The 19,536-nt window shown below is 47.0% G+C and overlaps 1 protein-coding gene across 6 annotated transcripts in view; it reads left to right on the top strand.

The window, feature by feature from the left end:
• FHOD3 (formin homology 2 domain containing 3) overlaps positions 1-19,536 on the top strand; it is a 428,752-nt gene that overhangs the window by 362,404 nt on the left and 46,812 nt on the right. For all 6 annotated transcript variants that reach the window (XM_075993495.1, XM_075993494.1, XM_075993491.1 and 3 more), the window contains 2 exons: positions 7,784-8,074; positions 15,718-16,586. In XM_075993495.1, the coding sequence (XP_075849610.1) occupies positions 7,784-8,074; positions 15,718-16,586 (1,160 nt within the window). The remainder of the gene's footprint in view (positions 1-7,783; positions 8,075-15,717; positions 16,587-19,536) is intronic.

Here is a 19,536-nt window from a genome sequence, read left to right as displayed (position 1 = left end):
GAATAAATGATGCAATAATCTTAAACTACTTCTTACTATCTGTTTATAATGTGAAATAGAATATTCACACTATATGTGATCAATATTAGAATAATTGGACCTAAAACTGACTTTTTAACCCTATCTGATACTACAGTAGAGTCATTTAATATATATATGATATGATCAGAAGCATAATCAGAGGGACAAGAAGGGGGAATGGAAATTTTAATTTAAACAGTGCTTTTAGTCCTGCCCAACATGCAACTCAAGTGCACGTCCGTGAGTGAGCATGGCACAAGGGACATGGATCTGTTTTTTCCTTGTGTCATTCTGGACTCCAATGAGCCCCTTGTAGTATGAAAAAATTGCTGCATCAAATCTCATTTTAGAAAGAGATTTGCATCTGGGGGTAACACAGCCCATGAGTGCAAGCCCAGTACCACTTACTGAGTTCCACTGAAGCTAAACAAAATCCTTGATTGTTGGAACCATGGAGGGTGGTTATGGGATCTATAAAGTATTGCTTTCCAAAGGGACTTTCGAAGGTAATTTTGACCATGTGTAGTTGTCCTCTTAAGCAGTGGCTTAGCCCTGGACCTGTTTGGAAAATCTAGCTCTGAAATTTGAGGACAAAGCTGGGCTTCATTTTTAAGATATACAAATTAATTAATCTGCTGAATCAGCATTTTTGCAGGGGACAAGGTATTTTCTTTTGTGTAGCTGAGTGTGTAGCCAGCCAAACGAAACTATTCCTATAGAGCAGTGATTCTCAACTGGGGCAATTTTGCCCTCCAGGGGACATTTAGCAGTGTCTGGAGGCATTTTTGGTTGTCACCATGGCCAGAGGAGGGAGTAGGGCTGGTGTTACAGGCCTCTAGTGAGCGAAAGCCCAGGATGCCACTAAATCCTACAGTGAGTGGGACAGCTGCTCACAACAAGGAATCATCCTACCTGCAATATCCATAGTACTCAGGCTGAGAAACCCTGCTCTAGAATGACTGAGTGAACAGCTTAGCAAGAACTGGCCTAACACCAAAGGCAAAAAACCTAAAGAATTTTCAAAGTTGTGAGTCTTTTCTCTTGGGACCTTTTTCAGCTTTATGTGATTAAACCACAAGTCTAAAGTCAATGGTGTTAGTTATTAGCTCTGAACTGGGGAGGTCGCTGGAATCAACGCAGTTTGGAGCGACTATTATAGAACTGGCTGGCCCAGCCCTTGGTTTCCTAAGACCTGCCAGAAATCCAAGTCCTGGCAAAGTCATCGAGACGCTACCACAGACTGAAATCCACTGAAGCCACCCAAAGACTTATTAAGTTCAGATCTTTCTACCAGCAATTTATCTCTTCAAAGAAAAATTGCATGAGAAGAGAGTCTAATTGGCCACTCTGGACTCAGCTGTCGGGGACATGGATGAAAGCAGAGACGATCCTGCCCACCGTCTGTTGGGATTTTATTATTTCAGGGCTGATTATATATTCCTCCTCCGTGGCTTAAGCCACCCACCACACAGTGTGGCACGGTGATTAACAGCCTGGGCTTTTGGGTCAGGCTACTCAGGGTTCAAATCCCAGCTCTGTTGGCATAAGTTCTGCTTATCAGAGAGGTCCTGTTGGCCCAGGGGGTCACTGAAGGTGTTCGATGTAGTGTCCGTCTGCAAAGGTATGAGGAGCCCCAGGGTTAAGGGGCCATCAAAGAACTCCGAGACTAGCAGCAACAGGCAGCCATAAACACTGTTCCCACCGCTGTCCTGAAGACACTTGGTGAATGACTGGGGCTCGCTAAGGGCTGTGGCCGGGAGAGGGGAGACCACAGGACAAACAGTGGCAGGGGCATGAACACTCCAGCCTCTGCTTCCTCTTGCCTTTGCTGGCCCCTGCAGGAGTGGGCCCGTCTGAAAGTAGGAGGCGGCCACGTGTGGGCGGTCCTCTCTGTGGAGGACAGCGCCTAGGGCACTGCGCGGCACGGAGAACGGGCCGAGGAGCAGTCTCAGAGGAGGCAAGCCTGCTGTGTAGTCCTGGGCAAGCTGCTTAACCTCTCTGAACATGTGTTCTCATTTCCCACGTGGGGATGTTAATCTTCATATCGTGGTTGTGGGAACTAAATAGGGTAACAGACTGTGGTTCCTAGCACGGCGTCTGCGTGTAGAAGGCACTTGGTACATAGTAACTTCGAGTTTTACTTCATTTACTTAAGACCAGGCAGGTCCTGATGTCCAGCAAGGTTTTCAGGACCAGATGAGGAGTTGGTGGCATTTTTTTTGACACTCCAAAAGCCCGGGACCGTACAAGTGATCGTCTGCCCTGCCGGCCTGGCCCGGGCAGGAGCTACCGGAATCCTCGGGCCGGTTCTTCCCCTCGTTTCTGTCCCGGCGTTGTGATCTGCACGAGGAAAGCACCAGTCACATTCACCCTCTGATGGGGCGGACTTTCATATTCTCTCAAGAAAAATTTCGGTTTTCCCTCCTTCCCTGGGTTCTCGTGTCGATGGGTCCCATCCTGGCCCCCCAGCCCCTCTCTCTCCTGCGACATCTATTTCTGTAGGACAGAGAATGCCTGTTAGTGGCTGTGTTCTGGTTATGGGTCTTTCCCCACAGAATGGCGATGGCCCAATTCCCTGTCACATCCTTCTGAGGGTACCTCGGACCTCTTCCTTCGTATTACTAAACACTTCTTCCGCCTTGCATAAATTGTCCATTCCCATATCCTTTCATTTAGGATTTTTTAGATTTAGATCGTTTAGATTTTTTCCCCCTCCTCCCTTGTATTTTCTCTATTCCAGCCTTAAAATCTAATTTAAAGCCCCGTCTGAATCAGGTCAGTGCAGGTTCTGGCCAAATACATTTTTCTAGTCTTCGCTAAGTGCATTCTGGCGATGCCGAGATCCCATCAGTCTGCGCTCTCTGGCTGAGGGCCAGGAAGACAGAGATCCCAGTTCTGGACGCCCTTACTGTTGCCAAGCTTTCCTTGCCATGTCTTCCGTTCATTTCCAAACTCACGCCCACCGCCGGGAGAAGGGATCCTGGGCACCTGGCCCGAGCCCTTCTCGCAGTTCCCCTCCTCCCTCGCGCCGCCCAGGAGATGTAGTCAGATCTTTGTGACCTTCCTCCTTGCCACGTGGTTGTGGACAAGTGTGGAGAGCCCTGACCGCTCCTGTTTATTACAGTCTTTCCTAGCCTGCCCCAAAGATAGTGCTGCAGGGGCCTTCCGGGCTTGGGAGCGCACACCCTGTCCCTCCCCGCTCGGCCACCTGGGCCCAGCCTTTGCAGTTCTCCCCCAGCCTGGGCTTCCTGAGGGCGATTGCAGAGCCCTCCCCATAGAGAGATCGTGAGGGTCTCAGAAGGTGCTTCCTGCGAAGCGCTCAGTAATCATTCCTGAATGATCATTCTGAACTCCCTGCTCCCCTCTAACGTAAACACATTTTCTCCCTGAGTTGGTATCTGGGATGGGGAATGTCTTCCTGCTGTCTAGAGTCTCAGACCCTTACCCGTGTGGGATTCCAGTGGTGCTGTGTTTTTATTCATTTTCGTCTTCTCTCACACTCCCTTGATTGGCATTCACCTCTTACTCCTCAGTCTCTGTCTGCAGAGTTTGTTCCCGGATTACTGTTAATTTCATGTGGACTAGGAGAGCTGCTCACACGACAGCTCGAGGGCACCTGAGCTGTTGCCAGCGGGCAGCCTGGTTTGCCTGTGCCGCAGAGGTAGGCAAGGGGTCAGCAGGGGTCACCTCAGACAGGGTGAAATGTGGCCTGTCTCCATCTGAAGCAGCCATTACTGCCCTTAGGGTGAAGTCCCAGGTCCTGACCTCAGCACACAAGGCGTATTACCCTAACCCCAGACAGACAGACAGCCTCCTCTCACTCTCCGAGCTCGTCATACCAAAGATCTTTCATTTCTTCCAGCACACATGGGCTCCAGGTCTCCTTGTGTGCTCCTACCTCTGGCCAGAACATTCTTGTGACCACTTTTTCCCATTTTAACACCTTTTCATCCTTGGAGATTGTGCTGAAATGTCATTTTGGCACAGAGACTTACGTCCCTTCTCAGGCCTTGCCAAAGACCCTTGCCATGCCTTCCTGTTGCACCATGCTATTGATCTTAAAAGATCCATGACACTTACACATGTTTTTTATTGTGTCCGGTGGTAGTTGAGAGGCTAGGATTTCCTGGTGCCATTGGTGGTGGGGCTCGCCCGCTTTGCGGGGCAGAGGCCAAGCAGGACGTTCAGGATCACATTTCTTTGCTCCTCTGTGACCTCCATGATGACAGAGCTGGTTCTGTCCTATGTGTCACTGTGACTGTCACCACTGACACCAACGTTAAGCCAGAGAAAGGCTCGTTAAATTCGGGGACTGTTAACAGTGAGAAATTGCGAACATTGTTTTCATCTCTAGGTGTTGAAATAGACCTTGGTTCCCTTGAGGACTTTTCCCACAGATTTATATGATTTCTCCTGTTTCCTGAGGACTTGGTGAGGGTAAATGATACTTCTCCTTGTTTCTGTCAAAGGGCAGCAGGCCTGACCTAGGGACAGTGACTGAAAAAGAACAGTGGTGTGTAGAAGACGGTGTTGGTGAGGGAGGTCCTGACTAAAGGGAAGGGGAAAGGGGAGGAGAAATGTTCTGGAATTGACTGTGGAGTCTCTGGGCCGTCCTGGGCACTTTCCGGGTGAGAATGTTGTGGGCAGGTGCTGGTCCCAGGACCACACTGGGGGCTCTCAACAGGAGAGGAAGGCAAGGTCTTGGCCCTCGGGCACCTTTTGCCCTTGTTGCTCCTGTGTTTGATTAAGACAGCCTGAGAAGGGCACTGCTGTGGACCCTGGCTGTTTGGATTGACTTGAATGTCTGTGATGAGTATTTAATTGGTTCATCATTAGGATGGCCTCACCCGCCACAGGTCTGCAGTCAGATCCTGGGGACGCTGAGTCATGTATTCAGGCCAGAGGCAGTTGTGGAAACAACTACCTCCCGGCCATTGTAAAAGAAAATAAAAAAAAGAAGAGAAAGAAAAAAGAGAGAGAGAAGGGAAAGGGAGAAAGAGAGAAAGGAAGGAAGGAAGGGAGGGAGGGGGAGGGAAGGGAGTGGAGGGAGGGAGGGGGAGGAAGGGAGGGAGGGAGGGGGAGGAAGGGAGGGGGGAGGGAGGGGGAGGGAAGGGAGCGGAGGGAGGGAAAAGAAGGAAGGAAGGAAGGGAAGGAAGAAACCATCCCAGTAGTTGGAACCACAAATTTAAATTGATCCCATGAAGTTTGGCCCTAATGTATTGAGATGAAATCATACTGTTTATTCCCAAGAAAGCGTGGCTTTTCCAGAACTAGCGTGTCCATTGCCATACCTGTCCAGGTGGTCCCTGACTAGCATGAAACACGCAGTGCGCACGTGCAGGCTGAAATCAGACAGCCGTCAGTCACGGATCCTTCTGCTGAGTCTGCACCGACTCCTGGGGGTAGTGAGTAGACACAGGCTCCTGGCAGCCAGCTGACCTGTCTCCTTGTCTGTGATAAAGCCACCAGTAAGGACCCTCGTTGGTGTCTGCCATATGCTCACCAACTAAACCTCCAATCTGCACCACATGCTAGGCTGTTGGAAACACATTTTCATTTTGATGTGGCTATTCTGAAGTACATGTGTATAACAACATGTGCTCTTTGTCAACCAGATGATGACACTGCCATTACTAAGGCTGTGCTCTTGCCATGCTCGTAAAACTAATGGGGTTTTGTATCTCTTTGCTAAATACTCTATTATCAGATGAAAAAGAAATTACCATAAAAATTCCTTCAGTACCACAGGGAATTTTTCTGAGGGGCACGTTCCCTCTTTCCCGTTCCCCAGCCCAGTTTTTGCTTTTAAGGAAAAGTGTCCAACATGCCCATTCTCAAGCACAGAGGCTCAAGATTTTGTGTCCTTTGGCTTCCTCCTGTTACTGCCAGCCAATGTGTCTCCGTCTGAAAACTCTGCCCGCATGTCGCCAGGTCCCGAAACCTTCCCTACAGAGGTGGCCACTTGGTGGCAGAGGCCCTCAGGTCACCCCTGGAAGCAGCTTGCTGCACGAGGCTAGAGTCCCCAGCAGAAGACCCATAGTGTGTGAGCAAGGGAGCAGCCCTCACTCCTCCACTTCCGGTTCCTACCTGACGAGCACATGGGGACATTCCCACAGAGGAGCTTTTCTTCCCTGTGGTGTTTGGATGTTACCCAGGAACATAAGGAAAGCCTGGTGTTTTATCATCTCATGGCTTCCTTCCTTGCCCGGCTAACTCCCTGACTCAACCTCAGAGTCTGAGAACAGAGGAGAGGCCAGGTGTGCTGGCCCGTGAGTCCTGGCAGAATGACTTCTTGGTGGGAAGCTGAGGGCTGCTGGAACCCCTGTCCAAGGAGGCCCGAGTGTCTCTCTCCCTCTTAGTAATGTCAGTGCCCAGCCTGCTGTGGGGCCAGCTCTGCATGCCCTGTCACCAGCTGTGCCCCTTACCCGAGCCAGCAGGACGTCTCCCTGGTCTGCACGTTCTTATGGGGGTCTGGACAGAGACCTTCCAGCCTCTGCCATGTGCAAACCCTGCCTGAGTTTCTGTATTGCTTTGAGCAGTGTCTACCTAGGGCTCAAGTGCATGTTCTGGCAGTGTGGCTTTGCCCAGCCCTGGGACAGTACCCTCAGGGGTGACCCATCCTCCTCTGGCCTTCCCATGTGGCAGCTGGCTCAAGATTCGGTGTATTTTCAATCACTATGCTATGCATCCACAGCTCACAGCTGAGAGTTTTGCTCAGCAAATAACATGTGTAAGCCAGATTGTGCCATTCCCTGCACTCGACAATCATGAGTGTGAACATGAGCATTTTACCTCGGGATGAGCATCAGATCCCCTATCTTGATAGCTTTGCAAATAGTCCTGTTACCAGGAGTGATTCTTCTAAATATTCTCAAAATCTGAACTAACTTCACATTATGAGCAAACATAATCCAAACAAAGGGTGATGGACTTTATTGGTTTAGTCACTGATTTCAGAAAACACAAGGCTACTACGTACGTGCTCATCAGCTTGATTCATCATGGATTTTGTTTCTCTTTTCCTCTAGAGACAAAAAGGCCATGTATTAGATTTTTATTGCTGTGAACCAAATTGCCAGAGACATAGCTATTTGAAACAACCCCCATTTTTTATCTTACAGTTTCTGTAGGCCAGAAGTTTAGCGCAGGGCCGAACTGGGTTCTCGGCCCTGGCTGTCAGCTGTCATAAGGCCCAAAATCAAGGCCATGGCTGGCTGGGCTCTTCTTATCTGAGATTCTGGGAGGAGTCCACCTCCAGCCTCATTCAGGGTGTTGGCAGAATCCACTTCCTTGTGCTTGTGGAATTGCAGTCTTTATTCTGCACTGGCTGTTGACCAGAGGTGGTTCTCACCTGCTAGAGGCCACCTGCATTCCCTGTCTCATGGCCCCCTCCATCTTCAACCCGGCACTGTTGTGTTGGATCCTTCTCATGCCTCTAATCAATCTCACTTTTTTGCTGCTAATTTGAAAACACTCTGCTTTTAAAAGCTAGCCCGATTGGATCAGGCCCACATGGTTAATCTCCCTATTTTAAGATGAACCAACAAGGAATTTTCATGTCATCTGCATAATCCCTTTGCAGCGGTGCCTCCATTAGTGTTTGGCAGAATAACCAGGGGACAGGAGCCTTGGGGGCCATCTCTAGACTTCTGCCCACCACAGAACAGCACAGAGAAATCAGTCTCACATTCACTCTTACACTTCACTTGACACTTCTGGGAAGCCTCTGTTGCCAACGTGTTCTCCATTGTGTCTCCACCAGCCAGTGCCGGGCATCCTGAGGCTGAACCAGAGGCAGAACCAGGACCGGAGGCAGAGGCGGGGCAGGTTGCCGATGAAGCCAGCCAGGACATAGCCGGTGCCCACGGGGGCGTGGAGAGCGAGGTGGAGCAGGCGTTGGAGCCGGAAGAAAGAGCCTCCCTCAGTGAAAAAGAGAGGCAGAACGAGGGGGTGAACGAGCGCGACAACTGCTCCGCCTCCAGCATCTCGTCCTCCAGCAGCACGTTGGAGAGGGAGGAGAAGGAGGACAAGCTCTCCGGGGACAGGGCGACTGGTAAATGAAGCCTCTTGTCTCAATCTGCATGGTCCAGGGAAGCCTGGGGTGCAGGCCTGATTTGCTAGCAGCCTGTCCGCAGGGTGGCCTCTCAGGTGACCTGCTGGGCCAGCCCACTCGCCCGCTGTGTCACCCAGTGTCCAAGAGGAGGAATGCGGCCACACTGTGGGCCAGCAGCCTCCCGCCACATAGGAAGGTGGCCCCAAGCCCCCTGCCACGCTGTGGCATCTATAACTTCCACAGGTGGGAGGAAGGGCCGAGTAATGACGGCTCTTCCTGAAAAATAAGCCCTGAAAGAGAAACTCATCTCCCTCTAATTGTTTCATTGTCAATAATAGTAAGTGCAGCTTTTCTCAGTTCCTGATTTAAGTTTACAGCCATGTCATCTTATCTGCTCCTCCATGTCATCTTACCTGCTCCTTTAAAATATTTTTTTAAGTGAAGTGTGTTAAATCATTATGACTGAACATTTCAGATCAGGTCAGATTTGTTAGAACGAATGGAATGAGAGTCTGAGATTGACAGTGTGCCGAGGTCAACCTCATATGCTCTATTGGAATATACATAATTTAAGTAGTAGTCTACACTATACTAAAGACTGTTCTTTTGTTTATTACAAAATACATGCTTTTCCTTATGGAAGTATATCTTTTTGGCATTATACTTAAGATTCATTCATTTCTCCTGTGGGTGGAAACTTTATAGTTAGGGATCAAGTAGAATGTTAGATTATAGGTTTGGCCTAGAAGAACCTCATCAAGGACTTGGGGAGGGTGCCATGGAGGTTATAGGAATTGTAAATGGTCTGCAACACCTTACCCACATTCCTACCCACAACTTGCATGCTCTCAGGGTGGTAGAATTCCACCTTCCTCAATGAACACTCCTTGTCCCTGGAGTCATGTCTTATGGGCCACCCTTCGTTAAGTTACATATGAGTGACACACTTAAGAAGCCTACATCTCGGGCCCAAAGGGCAGCACAAAATCTGCACAGAGGCCTGACAGCTAGTGCCCCGACTCACGAATGACTTGTTAGTTCCCAGATTAAGAATACATTGACTTGGAAGCATGGATGAGTGAATGAAAATTGAGTGAATTAATGAAACCACAGTGTCTCCCAGTACACCTGTCAACCAGTGGCCTAGTCTAAAATAGTTACTATTTGAGTTTTTCCCAGTTAGAATGTACTACTAGGCTATATTCTCTATATTGCTGGTCACTATGATGCAGCAGAAAAAGGAGGACTAAAGACTTCTCTAGTTTACATCTTAAGAATAATTGTACTAAAAATCTTGTGTCTTCATTTGGTTGAAGATATATGTGTTAATAGGTGTTATATATACTGATTTCATTTAATTTCTGTCAAAGTCAGATTACAGTTAGTCTCCTAAATTCTTCTAGTATCATTCACATTAATAGAATTATGGTCACAATACAGGGTGTAGGGGAAGTCTTTTTGGTCAGGTTGGCCTTACGTCATGTTTTATTTATTAAGAATAGCTTTAGGAATCATTCATCATAACTGGATTTAGCTGAAACATATCAACGAGTTGGGTTAATAAAAATAAGCCAGGCAACAGAACTTTCTTGGATCAGATTGTCCAATATTCTTCCAAATAAGGACAACTTTCCAAAAATGGAGACTCTGTTCCCAGTGAAGAACCATTGACTTTCTACCAAAAGTGGGTAATGTCCAAGTGTATAGAATCAGGAATTGGGGCTTCACAGTTATTTTTCTGCTTTACCCAGTGCTGTTAAAGGATTTGGTCATGTTTATTTGCTGTAGCTTGTTGGATCCTAAAATATCTCACTGCTCACAGGCACCGTTAACAGGTCTGGAGTCAGGGCAGCTATGTCAAAATAGCTCTTTTCAGAACGTTGTCAATTAAATCACAAAGGAACCTTAGGGACAATTGAAAGGATTTCCAATTTTATTTGTAATGATTATGTCAAAAATGAATTTGTAGGATTTGAAAAAGTCTCAACATTTTCCGGTTATATAATTTAATTTTTCTTGGTTTCACATCTTACACTGTGGCATTAGTATGAGAAGCTTTATTATCATAGCATTCATTACACATTGTCGTGATTACTTGTGTAATTGTCCTTTGCCACCACTCGAATGTCAGCTTTGCGAGGAAGGGGATGTCCCTTATTCATTGTGAATCCTCATTTCCTAGCTGGGTGCCCAGAGCATATAGAGTAGGGTCTCACAAAACCATAGCCGAATTAATGAATGAAGAGGTGTCTGGCCGAGATGGGGAAGCTCCATTCCTGCTTGGTCCTCTCTCTCACAACCAATATACCCACCCCCTTGGAATAGCAGAACAGTCAATCATAGGAGGACTTCGTAACATGGGAAGAGGAAAGTGGACTTTCTAGGAATCCTAAGACGTGAACAACATGGCAGTGAAACTCCAAGTAAAGCCTATTCCACTAGCCAATGATTAGGAAAAGGATGGCCTAACGGAACAGAAACCTTTCTGGCTCTTAAATACTTGGCCTATCCTAGACAAGCACTAATGGAAAATCTGACCCAGAGTCTACGGGGACCAATAGGGAGCTGAGCCTGCACCTTTGCTTGAAGGCAATGTGGGTAGGTAGTCAGGTTTCCCTGGGAAGATGCCAGTGGGACCAAGGTATGGTAGCACTGACCTTCCTCCCTGAGGACACATCCCAGCAAGAATGTGTCCTCCCCATATCTTGCTGGGATGGTGACAGCAGGGAGCTGAACATCTAGCTCCACAAAGACCTGTATGCTACACCTAAAAAGGGTGACTACTTGCTAAAAGAGAAGATGAAATAGGATCTAAATTCTATAATGCTCCAAATGTCCAGGATACAATAGAAAATCACTCACATCAAGGACTAGGGAAGTCACAACTTGAATGGGAAAATACAATTAACAGATGCCAATACCAAGATGAGCCAAACATTGGAATCAGGTGACAAAGCAGCCATCGTAATGATGATTCTGTACATGGGGAAATATCTTAGTGAAAAGTAGAAGATACAAAACGAACCAAAGGGAAATTATAGAACTGAAAAACATAATAACCAAAACAAAGGAAATGATCAAAACAGGTGAAATAAAAAACAGGTCAGTAGAAATTACCAAATCTGAATAACAGAAAAAATAGACTAAAAAAAAAATGAACAGATTGAAACCTTAAAATCTGTACCCCTATAATATGCCGAAATAAAAAAAAAATGAACAGAGCCACAGAGATCTATGGGACTAGAAGACTAGATCTGACATCCAGTTTATTGGAGTCCAAGTAGGAGAGGAAAAAGGGTGAGTGCAGTGATACAAAAATATCTTTGAAGAGATAATGGCCAAAAGCTTGCCAAGTGTGTCAAAAAGATATAAACTTACGGAGTTAAGAAGCTGAGCAAACCCTAAAAAGGGTAAATCCAGAGACACCCACACCAAGACAAATAATAATGAAAGTTCTGAAAACCAAAGACCACAAAGAAGCTTTGAAAGAGTGAAGAAAGAGACGTGTCACCGACTGGGGACACCAGTTCAGATGACAGCAGCCTGCTGGTGACAGCATGTGGGGGTCAGCAGGAAGGGACACAGTCTTCTGCAAGGGCATGAATTCCATATCCAACATAAGTCTCCTTAAAGAATGAAGGGAAAGCAAGACATTTCAGATTAAAAAAAACTAAGAGAATGTCTCCCTAGCAGACCTATCCTCAAAGAATGGCTAAAGAAAATTTTCTCTAAACAGAAAGGAAAGGACAGAAGGCTTGGAACGTCAGGAAAGATAGGACAACAGAATGAAGGAAAATAGGGGTAAATAAAATAGACTTTCTTCTCCTGAGTTTCCTAAATCATACTTGATGGTAGAAGCAAAAATTGTAATACCATTTGATGTACTGCTCTATGTAGAAGAAATACTTTAAGACAATTATATTTAAAAAGGGAAGTTAAAGGGATCTGTATAGGAGTAAGTTTTCCACACTTCACTTGAAGTGGTAAAACATCAATGCTATTAGACTATAAGTTAGTGTGCTTATTTTAATACCTAGAGCCACTACTAAGAAAACTATATGAATCAATGTACTTTAAAACATTATAAATAAATCAAAATTAAATTCTAAAAAATGTTGAAGGGGGGATGCAGGGAGGTTGATGGTTATAAATATACAGTTTGATAGAAGAAATCTAGTTTGTTATAGATCCATAGGGTGACTATTGTATAATCTATTGTATTAATATATTCCAAAATAGCTAGAAGAGGATAATTCAAATGTGTATAGCATAAAGAAAAGACAATACGTAAGGTGATACATGTCCCACTTATACTAATTTGATCTTTACAAGTGATATTAATGTATTATCACATGTACCCTAAAAATATGTGCATCTATTATGTGAAAATAAAATATTTTTTTTAATAAATGAAAGGTAAAAAAACAAAAGTTCAAGTTACCCACAGGAGACCAAGAAAGGAGAAATAGGAACTGAAGCAAAAGGAACAAAGAAGACAATTATAATGGCAGACTTACGTCCTAACACATCGGTAATTACTTTAAATTACAAGAAGGAGATTGGCAGAGTAGACAAAAAAAAAAAAATTATGACCTAATTATTTGCTGTTTGAACAAAACTCTTTTCTAACATAATGACATGGGATTACAAGTTAGAAATTGAGAAAAGATAAATGATGCAATCGTTAATCTGAGAAAAGCAGGAGTGGCTATATTAATATCAGATAAAGTAGACTTCAGAGCAAAGGAAATTACTAAGGACAAAGAGGGACACTACAAAATGATAAAAAGAAGACAAATGAAGAGGATAAATGAGAAACCCGGCGTTTAAAGATACTACCTGATTACGCTCTTTTCCCTCTTGCCAAAATAAGAAGATGCTAACATTTCCCAGTAAATGGAGAAAGAATGTGGCCCTCTGTTGAGAAGGTCTCAGCCACTTTATCTGCTGTGGCCTCCTGGCGTCAAACTCGTCTCACAGTTTGTGGGGTGGTCTGACCAGTAGTGGAAACTTCCCATAACAAGATTTTTCAGTCTTATTCTAGAGTGCCATCTCATCTCTCTTTGACAGTGGTTATTTCCTAAGTTTGTTTTGTTTGTAAAACCTAAAAGAGGGTACAAGAGCTCTTTGTTCTGGTATTGAGGGAGGCCTAAGGTCCCCTGGTCAGGTTAGGCTGCTAAGCCAAGGACAGAGAACAAAGCTCCGTTGGAAGGAACAGAGCCCCAGGGGGACCTCGTGCTCCCCTGATAAATGCCACCTCTGAGCTCAAGGCAGGGCCAAGTGACAGCCAGTGTCCACCCTCAGCGTACTGGGGGCTCTCCTTTGGCTGAGTGGAACTCCACATGCTGAACTCTGTGGCCTGGGTCTCCCTGCATATCTGGAGGAGCTTACCTGCTGAAGGTGCCCACCGCACGGCCCTGCCAGCCCCAAGGAAGCAGCCCCAGAGGAATAACACTCCTTGACCAGGCCTTCACTCATTCGGTTGTTCTACATGTTGGGGATCCGACAGTGAGCGGAACTAACCCGAATCCTGTTCTCATACAGTTTACGTCTCACAAAGAAGGCAATTTGGTGAGAAGTTATAAACATTCCAGTGATGGGGCAAAGGTGGACAATAACATGAATGAAATGCATGGAGGATGAGAAAGTAATCAGTGCTCTGATGGAAAACAAGCAGGGAAGGAGGATGTGCAGTGTGGGAGGGAAGGGTTGCACAATTTTAATTAAGGTGGTCGAGTGAGACTTCACTGAGAAGAGACGATTTGAGCAGAGACCTAAAGGAAGGTCAAAAAGCAAATGGTGCGATTAACTGGATGCAGTTTGTCCCAGGAGGGGCAAAGTCCCCGAAACCGGATCATGCCTGGTGAGTTCTAGGAACGGGAAGAAGCTGCTATAGCTGAGAAGGTTTATGTATGTGCATCTGGGATGGTGGTGGCAGGAGATGAAAGAAAAGGCCTTGTGAATGTCATGTCATTGGCTTTTCCTCTCATGAGAAGGCTTATGTGATCAGACATTTTAGTAACATCACGTGGCATGTTAGGGTAAGCACTGACTGTCACAGGCAAGGGTGGAAGCAGAGGGGCCCACCTGGGGTGTCCCTGCAGTACCACAGGCTGGAGCCCACACAGTCCAGGGCTGTGGCAGCAGACCAGACGTGCTGCGAAAAGCAGGTGGATTCTGGGTATGACACGAAGGTGCAGCTGGCAGGACGCCCAGCTACACTGGATGCAGAGGGTGAAGGAACAGGAGGAGTCAAGGATGACGGTGAAGTTTCTGTAATTGGCAGCAAGAAGGATGAAGCTGCCTTAGCTGAGACGGCAGAGGACCGCAGGAAACGCAGCTTCACGAGGGGTGGGGAGGAAGAGCCATTTACAGATGGAAGGTAAAGCCCCGAGACTGGACGAGACAGAGTCTGGAGAGTGAGTGTGGATGCAGGGGTGAGGTCCAAGGACAGTGAAAGGTTAAAGATAAGGAGGAACCGGCAAGGGAGACTGGAAAGGAGACCCCAGGAAGAAGGAAGCAAACCAGGCGCGAGTCCTGGAAGCCTGGAAGCATGTGTGCGGGAGGGAGGGAAGGAAGGGCTGTGTCCAGCTCAGCGTGCAAGTCCCCGGTCACCTGGAAAGGAGCAGCCTTGAAGGGTGGTGGGAGCAAAAGCTCGATTCGGCTGAGTCCAGGAGAGAGTGAAACAAATGAGCAAAACAATTCCTATAAGCAGTTTCACTTTAAAAGAAGGGAGAAAAGTCGGGTGATGGCTGTTAAGTGGGGCCAAGGGAGGTTTTGCTGTTTTAAGATGGTTATTTTAAAAACCATTATATGGTAATGACATGTGTGTTTATATGCCAGAAGGAAGGATCTAGTGGGAGGGTCATGGGAGATGCGGGGCAGATAATCACTGGGGCGGGCTCCTGATTCACGGGTGGAACAGTTGGCCCCTGCTATGAGGGGTCACGGGAGGGACCCCATGGGCTGGGGTGCAGGGGGGAGGGGGGGACTCTGGAAGATCTCTCCTGACTACACCTGTTCAGTTGGTGAACCAGGAAGCAAGGCTGTTCCTGAGGATGCGATGGGCAGGGAGGCGGGGTATGAAAGGTTGTCTAGAAGGAGTGGCCGGAGACTAGTAATTGTGAACTTAAAGCACAACCACGGGCATTTTGTGTGTCTCCCCAGCACTTTGAGCTGTACTGGTGCAGATTCCAGATGGGGGGGAGAGGAACAGAGGTAACCCTGCAGCCTCTCCAATACCTGCCATGGGCCAGGGAGTGGCTTCCTTGGCTCCCTGTGTCCAGTTAGGACAGAGGCCCCTTAGCTCCCTGCGGCTAGGTGAGTCCTGACCGGCTGTCATGGGTGGGCAGGAAAGGGAAGGAAAGTTTCTTCCACGAGCCCAGGTGGGAGCCAGGAACAGCGTCTTACCTGACACAGTCCTGGGTCCCGGTGGGGGTCTTCAGGATTGTAAAGCAGTGTCTCTTCTTGGTTAAGAATGTCTTATCAACCAGGGCCACCTTTTGCATTGATTGCTTTATTTCAGCGTGTTCTCAGAAGTCATCCCTGTGTAGGAAGTGTCAAGTTCACTTCCTGCCTAGTTTTCCTGCAAAAGTACGGCCCCTTTGCCACTTTCTCATTTTTTCCCTCCTGTGTGCTTTCAGGTTTGTGGTCCGCGGGGGTCCAGGATGCGGGTGTAAATGGACAGTGTGGCGACATCCTCACCAGCAAACGGTTCATGCTGGACATGCTGTATGCCCATAACAGAAAGTCCCCGGGGGACGGCGAGGCCACAAGGACCCAGCAGGAGGCAGAGGCGGTCACCAGCCTCGCCACCAGGGTTTCCACCCTGCAGGCCAACTCGCAGGCCCAGGATGAGAGCATCAGAAGGGTGGACGTTGGCTGTTTGGACAATCGGGGCAGCGTGAAAGCATTTGCGGAGAAATTCAACAGTGGGGACCTGGGGAGAGGGTCCATCTCCCCTGATGCTGAGCCCAATGACAAGGTATCGGAGACAGCACCGGCACAGCTGAAGACAGAGGCTGATTACATCTGGGACCAGCTCATGGCCAACCCGAGGGAACTCAGAATCCAAGACATGGATTTCACCGACCTGGGAGAGGAGGACGACATCGATGTCCTGGACGTGGACCTGGGTCACAGGGAGGCCCCCGGGCCACCTCCCCCACCCCCACCCACCTTCCTGGGTCTGCCGCCCCCACCCCCTCCCCCCCTGTTGGACAGCGTGCCTCCCCCTCCCATCCCCGGTAATTTATTGGCCCCTCCTCCTCCAGTGTTCAACGCTCCTCAGGGCTTAGGGTGGTCCCAGGTACCCAGGGGTCAGCCCACGTTCACCAAGAAAAAGAAGACCATCCGTTTGTTCTGGAATGAAGTCCGGCCTTTTGAGTGGCCGTGTAAAAACAACCGACGCTGCAGAGAATTCCTGTGGTCAAAACTGGAACCCATTAAGGTGGACACTTCCAGACTGGAGCACCTGTTTGAGTCTAAATCCAAGGAACTGTCTGTCACAAAGGTACTGCCAGCCTCCAGCATGCTTCTTGATTTGCAGTTGGGTGGGGCTAAAGAGATGTGTTTTGTATAAAATGCTCTTCTTTGTGTTGCTTTTGCTATTTGGTGAAAAGTCCATTGGTGTAAAAATCTCATCTTTAATATAGTATTCTTTGTGCTAAGTGTAAGACACCGGCCTACTAACATTAGGCAAAGGAGATTTCACGGAACCAGATAATCCTGAGGAAAAGCTAAGGAATGTCAGCATAGCCCAATAGCAGATTGTGTTTTCTTTTAGAGACAGAGTCTTGCTCTGTTGCCCAGGCTGCAGTGCAATGACATGATCATAGCTTACTGTGACCTCCAACTCCTGGGCTCAGGCAATGCTCCTGCCTCAGCCTTCCAAGTAACTGAGACTACAGGTACATGCCATCATGCCTATATTTTTTTTTAACTTTTTATAGCGATGGGGTCTCTCTGTGTTCCCCAGGCTGGTCTCAGTTCCTGGCCTCAAGACATCCTCCCATCTCTGCCACCCAAAGTGCCAGGATTAGAGGTGTCAAGTACCACGCCCAGCCCCAATAACAGATGTTGATGTTAGCTAGAGGAAAGTGGACTTGCTGACTTACCAAACACCATGGATATGTTCATTTAATCTTACCTTCATTGATTTTGGTCGATAGTGGTTTGAACTTCAGCTGTAACCACCCATTGCTTTCGCAAAGGCAGTAATCCAAGTGACACTTCTTTGGCTAATCTCCTGGCTTAGCCAGCATACTGCAACTATCTGGATGTTTTCCAATAGCCATAGATTTAGCATCCCGAAAACATTACACATGCATCTAGATTTACTATTTTTCATAAGTGTTTGGGAATCCTGTAGGCACTGCTGGCTGTGGTATTAATGGAGATGATTAAATCCACTTTTATCAGTGGGAAACACTGCACATGAAATTTTGGGGCATCAAAGGTTAAGTCATGGCTAGCAAACACTGATAAAAAAAACTGTAAGATGCTGGATCACAGCTTTTATTTCTAATGACTCACTGCATGAATAGAGTCTGCTTTACATCTCTTAAAGAACTGGCTTTTTAAAACCACTTAGATTCTGGGCATATTCCAGTTTTAAAACACGTTTAAGGCTATCCTCTCTCCTCAAGAACTGACGGTATGAGAAAGCACTTTGTAAGGCACAATTTAGAATAAACACACAAGGGCTTATTATCGTGAATTACTTCTCTCTGTGTTGCTTCAGCCACTTATCATCTTTGTGGGTGAGCTGCCTGGGTCAGCCTCCCAGACCTGCCAGTCACACCCAGTTCTGAATCAAAAAGTATGTGTGGCAACCTCAGAACACAAATGTCCTACACAGGGAACCCAGAGTTCGTGCCTGTCCTGCTGCGTGATGCTGAAAGGCCAGTTAGGGGAGGTGTAATTGATCAACTTCCGTTTGAAACACGTGCAGGGGCTTCTTAAACTACCTGCTGTTCTTTGCTGGATGGCATTTACCCCGGTGTCTGTTTCTGCCCCGTCTCAGTGAAGGCCTGAATGTTTCTAGCCTCAGGAATCCCCTCCAGACAGAGCTAGAGCTTGCTTTTTCATAAATCCAAACTGCTATGATCCAGTGTAAACAATGATGCCCAGTCAGCCCTTTCCTTCAATTAAAAGTAGACCTGGCTTCTGTCCTCTGGAAAATAATGCGTAGGAAAGGGGTGTGAGACACCTGCTCTTGGTGTGGCTGCGTCCTGAGTGTCTGGGATGGTGACAGGTGGTGCTGAGCCCCTTTCTAATTCCTGTAGTCAGCCTGACGTTTAGGAGAAGGCCAGCCAGGATTAAGACTGTGGTTGCCAGGAGCTACCCACATCCGGACACGCTGACACTGCCCTCTAGCCCACTGACCTATTTGGCTGGTCTCCTCTTCCTCTCCCTTCGTTCGTGCCCATTGGGCTGGCCGTGCCTCTAGGCTTGAGAGGTAGCGCATCACCCTTGCAGGTTGCTGGGGGAGACTCTGCCCCTTGACTGAGGTTAGGAGGAATGAAATGGAGTATGGTAGTAAAGGCACTTCTAACTTCATTTTTGCAAAAGAAATTGCAAGGTTAAAAGTTTCCCAGAGAAGATCCAAAATGATTAGTTCACCTCCCTCCCTCCTTTTCGTGGTCCCACTGTGGCCTATTTGGTTGGTGATAAGATTCCAACCTCTGCCCTCTCAGTAGCCCAAATTCCATTCTTGCCTGAAGCATGTAGTGACCTCTTAGAAGGTCATTTGTCCCTTGCCTAGCTAAGGGATAAACGTGTTTATAGGGTGGGAGCTTTAGAGAAAAGTAATATATGGAAAAGTTTACCAACCTGATTTTAGAATGTTCTGTGAGACCCAGGGGTCCCTACCTTTGTGTTTTGGGATAGGAAATGTGAACAGGAGCTAATTTACAAAATGTTACAAAAGGTAAGAATGCAAATTAGGATTAAAACACATCACCCTGGATAGTTGAATGCATCTTGTATGTGTTACCAATACAGATATCACCAGTTTCCCTTCTGTTTCTAATCCTCGGGTGTGATTTTCATAAAATGCAGTGTAAACAGCCTCTTCCGAATTCTGGCTCGTAGAAATATTTTTATTGAACACAATAGAGCTCAACAAAAGTAAAATGAAATAGACTTTACAAATCAGCACAAAACAAAGAGAATTGGTTTTAGTTTCCACCAGAAAACTAACACGAGACCAGAGTTTTAAAGCATGGTGTGACTAAGTCACCCCAAAACAAAGATTCATGAGGCCAGATACCAGTCAGTGAAAATAAGACCAAAAGATCTGCTTTGGGGTTTTCTTTCAAAATAGTTTCTGGAAGTGGATCTACTTTTCTGTCCTAGCAGGAAATATGTATTAATAGTTTTTTTTTAATGGGATGACTTTTATTGTGCTTTATGGAGGGGGACAGAGGTCCTGTGCTAAGTTTCATCATGTTCTGTTTCTG

The sequence above is a fragment of the Microcebus murinus genome, chromosome 17 (assembly GCF_040939455.1).
Source record: "Microcebus murinus isolate Inina chromosome 17, M.murinus_Inina_mat1.0, whole genome shotgun sequence".
In the NCBI taxonomy this organism is placed as follows: Eukaryota; Metazoa; Chordata; class Mammalia; order Primates; family Cheirogaleidae; genus Microcebus; species Microcebus murinus.
The sequence above is the reverse complement of the archived record's forward strand: the minus strand, read 5'-3'. Positions and strand labels throughout refer to the sequence as shown.